At 38.2% G+C, this 14,844-nt stretch overlaps 1 protein-coding gene across 2 annotated transcripts in view; it reads left to right on the top strand.

The window, feature by feature from the left end:
* Nucleotides 1-14,636, top strand: part of FUT9 (fucosyltransferase 9) — a 96,516-nt gene extending 81,880 nt beyond the window's left edge. Inside the window, exons 1-2 of one of the 2 annotated variants that reach the window (XM_066180523.1) lie at nt 7,951-8,040; nt 12,270-14,636. In XM_066180523.1, the coding sequence (XP_066036620.1) occupies nt 12,278-13,357 (1,080 nt within the window). In that variant the 5' untranslated portion in view covers nt 7,951-8,040; nt 12,270-12,277 and the 3' untranslated portion in view covers nt 13,358-14,636. Of the gene's footprint in view, nt 1-7,950; nt 8,041-12,269 lie in introns of those variants that run through there. The other variant, XM_066180522.1, reaches the window with a different exon arrangement.
* The last annotated feature ends 208 nt before the right edge of the window (nt 14,637-14,844 follow it).

The following is a 14,844-nucleotide window of genomic DNA, read 5'->3' as shown; positions in this document are numbered from 1 at the left end:
AGCTTGGGCAGTGGTGCCTAAACATTCATAATGTGTGGTTTGCATACTACTTATGTAGAGAGGTAAGGGTATGGATACAAAGAAATATGAAGCATAATTGATAAATAAAATTTCAGGGAATCTAAGGAATTAAGTGTGCTACAAATACCACAAACATAGCATATATCTATCTATCTATCTATCTATCTATCTATCTATCTATCTATCTATCTATCTGTATCTCAAGTATACATAGAAGTATTTATCTATAAAATGTTGCAGGTGTGAAAATGGAGAAACACATCAAAAAGGTGAATAAATCTTTCCTGCAGTTAGAGACTGTGTGTAGCACTGTATGCGTGTGTATAAGGGAGGGTGTTTATTATTTGCACCCTGTTCCAACATTTAGATTCCCTGCTCTGACTTACATCTGTCTTGCTGCCTCCTGAGTTGCCTTAGGATTTTTGTTTCTAAGTTTACTTTAAGAAACACAAAGGAACAGCTTTAGAGCTCTCTTTTTTTTCTCTTCTTACATGTCACTGCAATCCACTGAAAGAACAAAACCCTAGCCATACTGAAATTAATAGGTTTTCTAGTGTTTCTGTGAGCATGATTTCATCTCTTATTCTTCTTGTCTCTCAGCAAATCCAGCTTTGCTGGTAGAATTTCAACTATAGTTCTGCAAAAGTGTTTTTCTTATTTTAAAGATCAAGGGGTCATTGGCTTCAATCTGATGATATCTTCGATTTCCCTGTACTAATTTACCTCAATCAAGAAGATTTGGTGTTTTCAGAGAGTTGAAACAAAGATACACTAAAAAGATATCTAATCTGGATAAATGTGATATTACCTTCTGATGGAGTTTGTTTGAAGTAAAATATTCTATCCCACAAATTTAACTGTTTCAATGCAAATTTAAGTAATAGTTTTCAAATACTTGTTCAAATTTTCATGATATTTTGAAAATTACTTATCTTTCCTGGACTTGATTTCCACCCCTCTTTTACTCCACATAAAACAGTTTCAGTAATAATTTTCTGACTGTGCTGTGATTAAAACTTTATGCTTGCAAAAGTCCAAAAGATTCTTTAGGGAAAGGCAGTTCAAAAGTGAAGGCATTGTTATTACTAGAGCAGCATGTATTTTGTTTTGATGGTACTCTTAATTGTTAGATTAGAAGGTATTTTATCAAAGGTAAGTAGTCACACTACAGGTATCTATGAGACAGAAAGTGATTAGTGCCCAAGTCAAATTAAATTCTACTCAACTAAACTCAGGTTAAACTGATAAAGAAACAGGAAGTTCTCTACCACTTTGTTCTGTGTCCTGTGTATGAGACTTGTCAGGGCATCAGCAGGCTCTAATTGCCCTGGAAAAACAGTGCTGTCCAGCAGATCAATGTGCTTGACAGTGAAATAAAGATTTCCTAACATTATTATTATTGCTTTTGATTAAACTTCCTTTAGGAGGACTTACAACAGACATATATTCTAGCAGAAATTCAATTTAATTTGGCTGGGAAGAAGTATTTGTGGTACTTTAACATTTGTTTTGTGTGACATTTGACCACAACTGACCACAGAGATCAAAGGATCAAAGGCTGCCCTCAAGAACCACCATGTGCTGACCATTAGAAGGTCTGGGTGTTAGCCCAAAAGCTTCATTAGGGTTCCTGGAGCACCTACCTAATGCAGACAATCTCTTGGGCACCTACAAGTGCAACACACCACAAACAGTGAAAGAGGCTGCCCAGGACAGAACTGGGATGTGTCTTTTCCATTCTTCACCAAGATACATCCAGTGCTCTAAAGGACTGGGTCCTTCTTGGGATTCAGAGGAGGGAATCCTCCCTTGAGAGCAGGGATTGAGTCCCTTCCTTTCATGAAGAAATTAGGAAATTACACCTTTTGAAACAGAGCCAGAAAATTATTCACCCAGAATAAAGACCAGTTTATGTGGTCTTTCCAACAATGGAGATTTAAATCACCTCTTTCACCTTCTCTTTACAGGGCTGTAAACTGCATGGGAAAGGAAGCTGACTCTACCTTCTACTGCTGCAGATGTGCTCCTGGGCATAAATCATTAGGGAGTCAATGGGCAGGAGACAGAAAGAGGTCAAAAGAAAATAGTGTTGTCTTGATTAGCAACTAGGCCTCCAATAAGGAGATAAGGATTCCTCACCTCTATTCCTAAAGCTCTTCACACACTGTAAAATTAACAGATGTTGTCTGGGAGCTAGAAAACCTTCAAGAAAATTGAAATATCGAGGTCTGAATCACTTCAGGCTGAAGAAAGATTCATATCTAATAGGTCATAACTTTAATTTCTGCATAAAGGGGCTTTATCCAATGCCTGTTTCCTTTAAATTCAAACACACAAAAAGCAGCTGTTGCCAGTGCATTTAAGATGGAGTCTGCTCTTGTAGGCCCATCTATACCCTTAGGGCTGAGAGCTGGGGTAATAGCTAGTTTATCGATTTTGAGTGGCCCTTCCTCGTGAAGAATGAGCCCCTTCTGGGGATGTGCTGGCACCAGGCAGCTAAGAGCACAGGAGTCTGAAAGGCAGAGGGTCAGAGTGAGTTTAAGCATGACCAGCACTAAAAGACAGATGAACAGAGGTTTACAGGGTTGCAGCATGTCCCCTGATCCCTACTAGCAGAGCCTGTTTCTTGTTTGGGGCTTCTTAGGAGTTGGCATAGCCTAATCAGCCAGGGATTTAGATTCCTCTTAACATTTTTGTCAGCAAATTAGCCCTACCCACATTTGCCAAACTGAATTAACTGCATGGATTCTCAGTCTGTTTGAAAAGGAAACTGCTTGCCATCAATATTTTTTTACACCAATGTCCTTAAAGCAAAGGAATACAGAATTAAGTGCTGTTGACCTTATATCTAGACTTCTTTTTAAATCTTTTTCAGTTTGTTTCCCTTGCTCTTTTTCTTTCCCCTTGTGTTTCCTCTTACCTATCTCTGCAGACTTTCTTTAGAAAGTTACATTCTGAGTAAGATTGCTGTATAAAGTCTTCCTTGCATTGTAGGAAAAAGGAAATCTGTTTCTTTCCACTTTTTAAATGCCTAGATTTAATAGGCAGTATAGTTATACCAGGGAAAGACTATGGGCTGCAAACCTTAAGATGGGAAAAAGACTACTTGGCAAATTGTATTTCTAAGATACAGTAAAAAATCACACGTTAAATTGTTCCTGTATTGGCAAAACATTCATTAATTCATTATGGATTTTTTTTTCTCTATTAAGAATAGAATTATGTGTGACACTAAAATCCAGTAACTGAGCATTAGAATCAAGTGCAAATTGAATATTCGAATTAAACTTAGACTGCAAACATTTAACGTCTCTTTTTAAGATCCTTAAAAGGAAGACAATAAGCTAAGAAATAGCAAATAGCTTTAGATTTTCAAAAGAAGTATGATCTCTGGACTAACTGCTGGTCTGCTTTGTGCAATGTTTTGTCAGCATCCTGTGCAGAATATTCTTCATTGCCATGTTCTAACCTTGAGTTTCTCTCAGAGGCACCAGTGTCTATGTTAACCTGGACAGTTTGTAGTAAAAAGAAAACATTACCTTAGAACATGTCGGTGTTTGCAACTACTGGAGGATTTTTTCAGACAATTGTTCCTTCAACCCATTCCTCTTGTGTATTTGCTGTTTCTTCACTGAAGGACTTCAGGTATTTTCTTTTCTACAGGAAAAGTCTCTTCAGTGACTTTGCTAAGCTTTGTATTTCTCAGCTTGTTATACTTGTAGTTCCAGCTGCCTGCCCTTCCTTTTGTTATGCACACAAAGAGACACTCCAAGAAATTAACGGCTATTTTCTCTCAACTGCAATTTTGTTTTCGAAGAAGAGTGTGCAGTTTGAGAGGTTGAGTGATTGTCAGTTTCACTGGTTTTGTAGTATACTCTATCTAAAATATATATTGTTTTTTAAATATGCTTTCACTCTTGTTTTATTACGCTTTAGGTTTCAGGTGGTTAAGTTTTTGTTTCAGTTTCTCTGCATGCCTATGTTTAAACTTCTTATTAGGAATTTTTCTGAATTTATTTTTTGTGGATCTTTCTCCCTGTGTTTGAGTAAAAAGGCACTTGTATCAGTTCTCAAAACTCTTCTTCTCTTGTTTTCAGTGTCCAAACTTTACAGTATAGTATAATCTTTATAGTGAATTACTAATCTTTCTCTAGCAAGGCAAGTATTTCATTCAAGAGTCTTGTTTTATAATCGCCTTCTATCTTACACTTAACAGCTTATTCTTTTGAAATATTTGGTACTACCAACACAAGTAATCTTGAAAACATAGCTGTTGGTGCCCAATGAAAATGCTTGGTGCTGTGTTTCCATTCTTCCAATTAGTGCTGGTGTCCTTACACACAGAAGTGCTCTACAATCCATCACTTATTTGAATTGCAGTTTTCCCAGATGGAAAATAAGCAGCCATTGTATTTGGCACTCAGCCTATTATAATATGATGAAGGATTTGTGTTCTCTATGCACAGAATCTAACCTGAAGCTTTGAGTCACTGATGGGTTTTTAAGAAAGCTATATCAGTGAGGAGTTCTGCTTAGACAACTAGCTAAACCTGAATGAGGACTCTTGGCTATCTCAAATCCTCTTGACCAACACTTGCTTCTTAGCTGAGAATAGTCAAGAAACCCAATTCTGTTGAATGTATTTGTAAAACAAATGCCCATCTTTCCATTCTATGAGGGGAAAAAAGACTCATTTGCGAAGAATATGGACCTATTTTTTAAAAGTAAGCCTACAAATTATGACCTCTTATCTCTGTTAAAGTAATAGTAAATGGCATTCTCCAATTCAGCCACAGAGTAGATTGCTACTGATTTGAGAACTGCAGTAGCTTTCTTTTCTCTCTAGGGCAGTTGTTGCCTCACTGGCAACTACTACCAGAGCACAGAAGATTTTTTCAAATTAAAATGAAAACATTGACCTGTGTCCTAAAAATCCAGTTATACCAGTACAGATCCCAAACCTAAAGGTATAACAAGTCTCTTAAGGAAAAGGTGCTAGTCAAGCAGAAAAGCAAAATGTTAAGCAGAGATCAGATTATGGGGAATTTATGGTATTTCTTAAAGGCCTCTCAGGCTTTCTTTCCTGGGTACAGAGTTATGTCACAAGTTGTGTTGCCACTGGCAAAATCCTCAGATCTATGAAGCTGTATCTGCAAAAAAAGGCAGCATTAAATCTCAATTACATTTTCTGAGCTTGCTTATGCAGCAAGATACAACAGTGTAACTACTGCACCTAGCCTCTAATCATATCTACACAAACAGCTGGTTCTCAGAGCTCCAAAACCCTTGCTTTGCCACAGAACTAATATACCCTAGAGTAAGTGTTCAATATTATAAGTAGGCATCCTCTGCTTTTTCCTGACTCTGATTTATCTTCTTCACAGGAGAAGGTGTTTTTTCCACTATACAAGGGAACTACATGTTAGGAAATCAGTCAGAAGCAACTATGATTTTTTGATAGGGAGTTTAACTTGTGTGCACAGGAATGCTTATGGCTCTTTTCCTGCCACTTCATGCTCCCCCTCTGTTTGGCTTCACTACATCATTTTCACAGTCACTGTGAGTTAATCAGGGCTTTCTGATGGGCGAGTGGCCATCACAAATACATGGCTTGTGCAGGTATGTTATTCATATTTCAGCTGGCCGGCTGCAGTTTTACAAGCTGGTCACAAAGCTGCTGAAGAGCTCTTTCTGCAATTCTGGCAGAATCAGAGAGAACAGCAGTTTGCTGTTCCTAAACCACATGGAAAGAAGGGAGGAAGAGACCACTTGCTTTTGGAGTGCTTTTCTTTGATCGGCTTCATTTTGTGCAGAGCTGTTTCAGGGCTTTTGAAAGAGGCATGGACTGGCTTGTGCTGCGTAACTAGGATGAGCTTTATATTCAGGAAGAGAAAAAGCTCTTTCCTGACAAGGCAGATAGAATTTGCTACTAAGCTACAGTGGTGAAGAACTCAATTTTCTATACCTAGCACAGTATGGAAAGCCACCATCACTTTCACAGATTGCTGCTGGTCATAAACTAGCTGTGATGTGGACAAGAAAACGTGGAAGTTAAGGTAAAAAAAGGCTCTGTCTGTATGTTACCATGGTTGGCAATGCTGCTGAGGTACTTATCACTTTTCATGCCATTTATTTTCCATTTCCATTTATTTTCATGCCAAGGGAAGGAAAGGGTGCCTCCTGAACCCTCTGAGACAAACTTAAAAGCTCATGATTAGAAAGCAATGCTGCTGCCATGTAGAGTGTCCTGACATTAACTCCGGATTATCTGGAAAAGTTTCTGGCTGATAGGACTGTATTTTTTTTTTAATATGTGGCAGTACTGGTGGATATAGAGTCACTTCAGTGTGGACAGCAGTGCTTTAGCTATTTCCCCTGCTGTTCTGAGAGACTCTGTGTGCCTGGCTAATGTTTTTTGCTGTAGAGTTGCATCGCAGTAAAAAAACCACCGGGCTGTTGCATAAGCAGCTGGAGAGGGACAGTGTGTGACTGCCTTGGAGAGAAGGAGAGGATAGATGACAATGAGGGGGAAGGCTGGGGGCTGCTGAGCCATAGCAGGATGCTGTGTGCTGCACAGCAATTTGGAGAAGGAAGCTGAGAATAGGGTTTTCTTCAGCAAGGGGTCAAGATTCAGATATTCACAAAAAAAGCAGCAGTACCCCATCTAGCAATTGGCGGGAAGATTTAGGTTTAGCCTTTGAAAATAGGGACTTTTTTGTAGTTGCTTTTGTTTATGTAGTTGTCTACATAATTTTTCACTTTCCTTCACATTTTCACTCTGTACTGTGTGGCTATTTCATAGTTTGCAAGACAACTTTGAAGATGGGACATGTTTTTACTCATTTATTCTGCAATTCTTTGTAGTTTTAGACTGCCAGTTAGTGTTTATATTAGGTGCATTTTATAAGAATCTGTGTTAAATATGAGTACAACGTTGGAAGGAATCAAGTGGGATCATTCTAGCCCAGCCTAGGACCTGGGGGCACAGTCTGATCTCTCATTGCTTAGTGGTGCTAGTCTAACCTTGTCCTTACCAGTCTCCAGTGACAGGTTCTGCACCATCCCTAAGCAGTCCATCTTAATGGCTACCTGTCCTCGGGGTACTTTTAGGTCATTTTTCTAAAACTGTTCAAAGCAAAACTTACCACTACTTAATAAAATGATTCTCTACTCTTTTCAGAGTGCAAATACACAAAACTGGAATCTGTGGAATGAACAAATAACTAGAAAACAAAGGAGGTGGAGAGGGGAAGAAAAAGAATGTTGTAAACAGTAGAATAAAAGTATGCAGTTTGAGATCAGCAGCTCATTCAGTTTTCAGCCTTTTAACTCTGTGCAACTCTGTTGAGCCTTTTCATGCTGGGTTGTTTTCAGAAATCTGTGGACAGGCATGGAAATGTGTGGAAGCAAGCCTGTGTTTGGATGTTGGGAGAGAAAATAATCCATTATTCTGGTTGCAACAGAGGAAACTTAACTGGGAACAGTGAGAGTTAATTCCAATAAAAAGTAGGAAGCTTCAGTTTCAGAGAGCTGAAGCAAGAGCACTTGGGGTCATGTCCATACAGCAGTGACTTGGAGATAAGAAGTTACAAGGCAATCAGATTATTTTTAATACTGCAGGTGAAAAAGCTGCAGCTAATTGGAAGTGTGCTTTAAGAAAACCCAGCTGTTAGCATAAATGCAGATATGCTATGGTAAAGGCTGGTAAAACATGCCAGAGAATAGGGAGGGCAATCTCAAATGAGCCCTCTTTCCAACTACAACAATTGTTTGCTTGTGATTTCATTTGCTTGATCATTTACCACAGCACTCAACTGTCCTTTTATAGCCCTGAAATATCTACCTAGATTGTCTGCTTCTAGAGGTACCTACCTCTGTTAAAGTCCTGCTCTTCACCCACTCTGATCCCAGGAGTCATCCTCAGAGACTGTCTTGAGGCTAAATATCTCTGCCTGAGGAATCCAGAGACCAACTGGTGGTGAAGACAAGAGTAAGCCCCAAATGCTTAAGAATTCAAAGGTGTGAAAAGTTACATGATTTTCTGTTCACCATTCAGTGTCCATGCTTTTAAGAATCTTTGCATCATTTTTATTTTAAAATACTGTACTTCTCCTTTGGAAAATCTCAGTACCAGACTAGTAATGAAAGTTATACCTCTGCAAGTAGTGATATATTTTGGGCTACTGGCAAAACTTTGAGAAACTGGAGAAATTGGTGCAAGAAATGCCAGAGGCATCAATATTACTGATGAGAAAGGTTATATTTTCTCCCCCCTGCAGTATTGCATAATCAGAAAAAAAAATGACTGAGAAGTCCCAATTGCAATGAAAATATGATAAAACTGTTTCCATAAAATTCAATTTTATTTCTTAATAAACATAATGCATTCAAAAACCAGACACAGTTTAGCAAGCCTTACCTGGTAAACTTGGGGTTAACAGGGCTGATACCCTATTACTCTCTCCCTGTTCCTGTTGCTGCTAAATGCAGTTGCTTGCTGATAGAATGCCAAGATTTGCACTTAAAAAGAAACCTTGCTAAGCTTTGTACCCAGAAAAACAGTCTTGTACTGATGAAATACTATACTTTCAACTTGGGAAAAAAAAGTGCCTAGAAAATACTTGCTACCCCACAACACTCTGAAATGTAATTTATAACAAAACTATCAAAAGTAAAGAATTCTTCCAGCTGGCAAAAATCTCAGTAAACACATCTCTTTGACAAAGTTTTCCTTTCAGACCCTGACATGCATGGGGGAGGGCATCAACAGAAAGAAAGTTTGTGATTCTGTGGTGGAAGAAAAGCCATGAAAGAGGAAGGGTGAAATAAGGTGACTTGCCTGTGTGGCTTGTAACAAATATCTCTTTAGTGTCACCTCTATAGTGAGGATTAAAGTGGGATGTTAATGGTTATCTTGGGCACAAAAAAAGAACATAAATAAATATGGAAAAGACTCCCCATTTTGGAGATTATGGAAAAAATAATCTATGAATTCTAGCACACCATAACCTTTATTCCTAGTGGTACACACAAGCTACTTCTCAAAAAAATCCATTACAACCCAAACAATTTTTTGATGCTATGCAAATAATATTTGTCAACAAGCGCTTAACACATGCCTTAACTGTATTACACTGCCTGGCCGTGCACAGGACTCAGTCCCAAAAGCCATGAAAGCAGAGTTTGCTGGTCCATTCCATAGGTTCTTCAATCTGTCTTGTGAAGCCCATTATTTACAAATTATCACATTATTATCATTATTACATTATTTACAAATAGTCAACAATTATTACAAATTGTTGATTCTGTCAGCACTTCACCGTGAGAAATTGTGGCTATTCCCAGTATACATCTTAATAGTTATTACTGTATTCCACAGAGTGGAATACAAAAATAGAACTTCAGAAAAATCCTGTCCATTTCCTCAGGCTATAGTTAAGTGGTATTTTTAGGAGTCTGCTCAGGTCCTCTGCTTCCTTACAAGACTCTCATTCAATTTTTTAATGGGTCTTGCTATTAGAACCCTTTTCCACCATCCTATTAACAGTAGTTTCAGAGCAAAGCATGCCAGTGATACTAATACATCTAATGGATCTGTGAGCCTGCATAATGAATGGTTAGTCCTCTGAATCCAAAGGATGCAGGACTATAAAGGATTATACGGCCTGGATGAATGTTAGTGTTTTGCTAGAAGGCTAAAAAACTAAGAACCACAGTCCCAGATCAGGAAGGGGGACGTGCATTCTCAGGGCAGCAAAGTCAGGAGAGGAAATCAACCCAGAAGAGACAAAAATAGGTAAACTCATCTGTTTAACATGGCCAGATGTTAATACTGGTACTTGGAGTAGCACAAACCACAAGTAATTATCCTCACATTGTCTCTACAGTTCGAAAGCTTTCTACATAAATGCAACTGTCTGGACAAACTAGAATTTCAAGCAGAGAACGGAATACATAATATCTGCTCATTTCCTATGTAGTAAGAATTGTCATGTGATGATGCAGTGGTTTGTTATTAGTTAGCAGAAGAGCTTATTGTAAAATAATCCCTGTCAGAACCTTGAGTCAAAAGGTTTTTAACTGGAGTGTGACTATGTTACAAGGCACAGTGTTAAAATCCTTTTCTGATTTTTCATCATCCTTTTCAATCCCTAGAAAATGATCAGCTCCTGCGAATAAATGTGGTCCCCAATCTATTGTCCAAACTCAGCTCACACTATCTGTTCAGTGATAAGTTACACCTATTCTGTGTATCACTTTCAATAGCATAGAAACAAAGAACAGCTTTACATGAATATCAGCTCAGCCTCTTATTTTTTCCTGAAGCTTCATCTCCTAGAGCTGTTCAACCTTCCTTAGAGGTCCCATTCTCACTTTCCCTGTAGTAAGACAAAGAAGCAGTCTTAGGTTTTCATAGGTCGTGACCCTCCTTCTAGACATACTTTCCAAAACAATCAACATAGGCTAAAAAAAGCCAATGTAATGTTGCTGTTAAGCCTCGGTTTTCTTTCAGAGGGATTTAAACTGATGAGGATAAGTGGAAAAACCATGGACACACTGTTCCCCTCCTTTACTCCCCTCAGGATCATTTTGCTGAAAGCAGAGAGGGCCTGTTAAACTATGTCCTTCAGAAAAAGGGCCTAGACAAAAGCACCATATATTTTATATAATTGTAGGAGGTGTTTGTGCCCAGGCACTGGCAGCAGGGACTGCCAGGCAGCCTCTCCGAAGAGCAGCCAGGGCCACCGCATGCCAATTCCAGCATATTCCAGCACACCCACTGCAGGGCATGGCTAAGCCCTGAAGACAAGGTGGCAGTACCTCTGGGAAAGTGTATTTAAAAGAGGACAGGCAGTGGAGAATGAGGGGGAAAAACATGAGAAGCAATCTTATGAGCACCAGGGTGAGAGAAGGTTAGGAGGATGTACTCCAGACACTAGAGAAAAGGTTCCCCTGCAGCCCACAATGGCCTGGGGAGGACCCCGTGTCAGAACAGGAGGACATGTCCTGAAGGAAGAACATCCCATGGACAGCCCACTCAGTAGCTACATTTTTTTGTCCCTGAGGGTCCTGTATCCCATAGGAAGGGCTCATTTTAGAGGAAGGGAAATGTATGTGGGGGAAGGAGCAGCCAAGAGGAATAGCTGTGGACTGATCACAAACCTCCATTCCCTATCCCCCTGTGCTGCTCAGGGGTGGGTAGGAGGTATAGGAGTTGGGAATGAAGGAGGAAGCTGAGCCTGCGAAGCAGATGAGAGGGGAAATTTAATTTAATATTTGTCATTGTTTCTCACTATATAAATCTATTTTAAATGGCAATAAATTACATTATTTTGCCCCAAGATGAGTCTGTTTAGCCTGCTACAGTAACTGGTAAGTGACCTTCCTGTCCTTACTTCAATCCATGAGACTTTCATCTTATTTTCTTCCCGTATTTTGTCGAGGAGAGATAGAGAGAGAGTGGCTAGATGAGTCTGACAGCCAGACAAGGTTAACCCATCACTATAACTAAAACCAGAATTAAGACCATCCATGATGCAGCATATCTCTACTTTTTCTAATTTTTAACCCATAAAACATAATGAAATACACGAGGACATCTTTTACATTGATTTTTCCTAATATTCCTTTATGTGGGAAATATATGAGATATGGGGCTGCTTAGGGAAACCCTCTCTTGGAGGTTCTTCTCCTAGGTAGTTTAGGAGTCCCCTGGAGAAGGCATGAATGTTCATTCCTATGTAGCCACCAGACATGAACTAGTTTTCTAATAAGTCTTCTTGATTACACAATTAAAGTTCTAGTCCCTTCCTTTCTCAATTCTCTAATCCTATATCCTCCACATTCACACAAATATAAATGCAACAAATGGGCGGCATGCTATCCTTTACACAGACACAAGGATAGAATTAAAGGGTAATTTTGTCCATCTTCTGTGTTCCAAATGCTTGGCCTAGGTTCTAAGTAAAAAAATTTCTTAGTATATACTGATTCACCAAGTATGAGACATATTAAAATCCTGCTTTTAATTTGTCAGTGAGCTTTTAATGTGAAGAAGAAAAATATTGTCACTTTGCCATAATGTGCAAGAACCCATGCCCTCTCCATTCAAAGGAAATTTCTGAAATTGCAGTTCAGTGTCTATTGAAGTTCTATCTATTGTGATGTCTGATTGTTTTAACAAGACATATATATGTAATTTAATGCCTGATATTATTTTCTCTCTTTCTCTTTCTATTTTTTCTCAGAACAAATTATGACATCGACATCTAAAGGAATTTTCCGGCCATTTTTTATTATCTTCATTATCCTTGGTTGTTTCATGGCATTTATATTAATTTATATCAAACCAACAAATAGCTGGATTTCTGGTCCTATAGAATCAGCCAGTTCAGTGTTGAAAATGAAGAACTTCTTTTCTTCCAAAACTGATAATCTCAATGAAACCACTGTTTTGATCTGGGTTTGGCCATTTGGTCAGACATTTGATCTAACATCCTGCCAAACGATGTTCAATATCCCTGGGTGCCATCTGACTATTGACCGCTCGCTATATAACAGATCCCATGCTGTCCTCATTCATCACAGAGACATTAGCTGGGATCTGGCTAATTTACCTCAGCAAGCCAGGCCACCGTTCCAGAAGTGGATTTGGATGAACTTGGAGTCTCCAACTCATACTCCACAAAAGAGTGGCATTGAACACCTTTTCAACCTGACCCTGACTTACCGGCGTGATTCAGATATCCAGGTGCCTTATGGCTTCATGATGGTAGGCACGAGTTCCTTCACATTTGAAGTACCAAGTAAAGAAAACTTGGTCTGTTGGGTTGTCAGTAACTGGAACCCTGAGCATGCTCGAGTCAAGTATTACAACGAGCTTAGTAAATACATTGAAATCCACACCTATGGACAAGCCTTTGGAGACTACGTCAATGACAAAAACTTGATCCCAACTATCTCCACGTGCAAATTCTACCTTTCCTTTGAAAATTCAATCCACAAAGATTATATTACAGAGAAACTTTACAACGCTCTTCTGGCTGGATCAGTACCAGTTGTACTGGGCCCTTCCAGAGAAAATTATGAGAATTACATTCCAGCAGACTCTTTCATACATGTGGAAGATTTTCTCTCCCCCAGAGAGCTGGCAGAATATCTTCTGATGCTTGACAAAAATAACAAGATGTATCTTAGTTATTTCAACTGGAAGAAGGATTTTTCAGTGCATCTTCCTAGGTTCTGGGAATCACATGCATGTCTTGCTTGTGATCATGTGAAAAGACACCAGGAATACAAGTCCATTGGAAATTTAGAAAAATGGTTTTGGAATTAATTTGTGGGAGGTGTGTTGTTTGTGGGTTGTGTGTGGGTTGTGTGGGTATGTGTGGGTGTGGATGTGTGCATGTGCGTACACTGTTTGAAGAGGCCAGAAAGGACTTCAGTCCAAGCGGAGAGGAAAGGAAAAGAGAAAAAAAGGAAAGAAAAGAGAATCTCATGTCATGGTTTATCAGTTATTCTCTCTTGGCTATCCTATTTATATTTTATAAGACATTTTTAAAAGATCAGCAGCAGCACTCATCAGCACTCAGTTTCAAATTATAATAGAGATACTAATTATGTGCACTGAAGAGTATTTGATTGCTTATTATAAATTTAAAACAAGATTTTCAACATTTTTTGTGAAACATGTCCCAGTCTTACACTTGAAGTAGTCATTTTTAACAATTTTTTAAATTTTATTTTTAACATTAGCCTTGTTGTTTAATCTATTTGGAAAATGTAGAAACAATTTTTAATGTCAGAGAAAATTTGAAAAACATGATTTGTTGTTCCAGACAGAAACGTGTGTAATACTTCAGAAGAGAGTAAAGTTTCATGTTCATCTTGCATTTTAAGAGCACAGTAGAGTAAAATATCTAATATTATGGAAATGTGATTGATTGCCCCTTTTTAAGGGTATTTATATTTTTTTAAATGTATTAGAATAGTGGACAGTCTTTGTTTCTAAAAATGTTTCCTAACAAATGGTCCCATTATGTTGCTTTAGGAATATATATCTCTTCTTGCCCACTGAAGAAAAAAGAAGTCAGATTTAGAAAAATTGAACAGTCCCTGTGATCAAAGCTCAGATTCATCCAATTTTTGAGTGTATTCAAATGCAGAACACCCTTGGCCCTCAGTTTGTCTCAAGTATTTTTAACCTGAACCAGGGCTTTAAGTAGTGTTACACTGGGAGAAACAGATTTTAACAAAAGTGTTTGATTACATCAGCCTCATGCACTGAATTCAGCTGGTAATAATAGATTTTTTAGAAGCAGTTTGCTGAGAAATTTTAGACAGCTGTCTCATATAATTTCTTGAATAATAGTGAATTTTTCCCCAATTTTGTAAATATCTGTTGAATTTTAACTGTAGCTGGACAACTTGATGTTATGACACATAAATGTGGGGAAAAAATTACTAAGCAATTTTCTGAAAGAAATATGCTGAAATTCAGTAAATAAGTTATCAAACTTACATATAATCTTTCAATTTATTTACCTAATGAATTTGGGGGGTTGAAAATATTTTATATGAGAGGTATTAAAAAAACACTCTTCAGAGCAACAGCTGCTATCAATATTTGATAAGTAGGGTTTTAAGTATTAAATTTGCTCTATTAGCAAATACAAAATTGTGATGATTGTCATAACTGTTTAAAATGTCTTCTCTAAAAGTGAGTCATTTGATTTTACTATTTCTTCCTTTCAGCTAAGACAAATTTCTGATTGCCATGTATATTTATATGTACAAGGTTGGTTTAATGACACAAATGTATGG

This window comes from Chamaea fasciata, unplaced genomic scaffold (assembly GCF_029207755.1).
Source record: "Chamaea fasciata isolate MVZ Bird 193981 ecotype frontalis unplaced genomic scaffold, bChaFas1.0.hap1 SCAF_3, whole genome shotgun sequence".
NCBI classification, from domain to species: Eukaryota; Metazoa; Chordata; class Aves; order Passeriformes; family Sylviidae; genus Chamaea; species Chamaea fasciata.
Note: the sequence above shows the minus strand (reverse complement) of the source record. Positions and strands in the feature narration are given on the sequence as shown.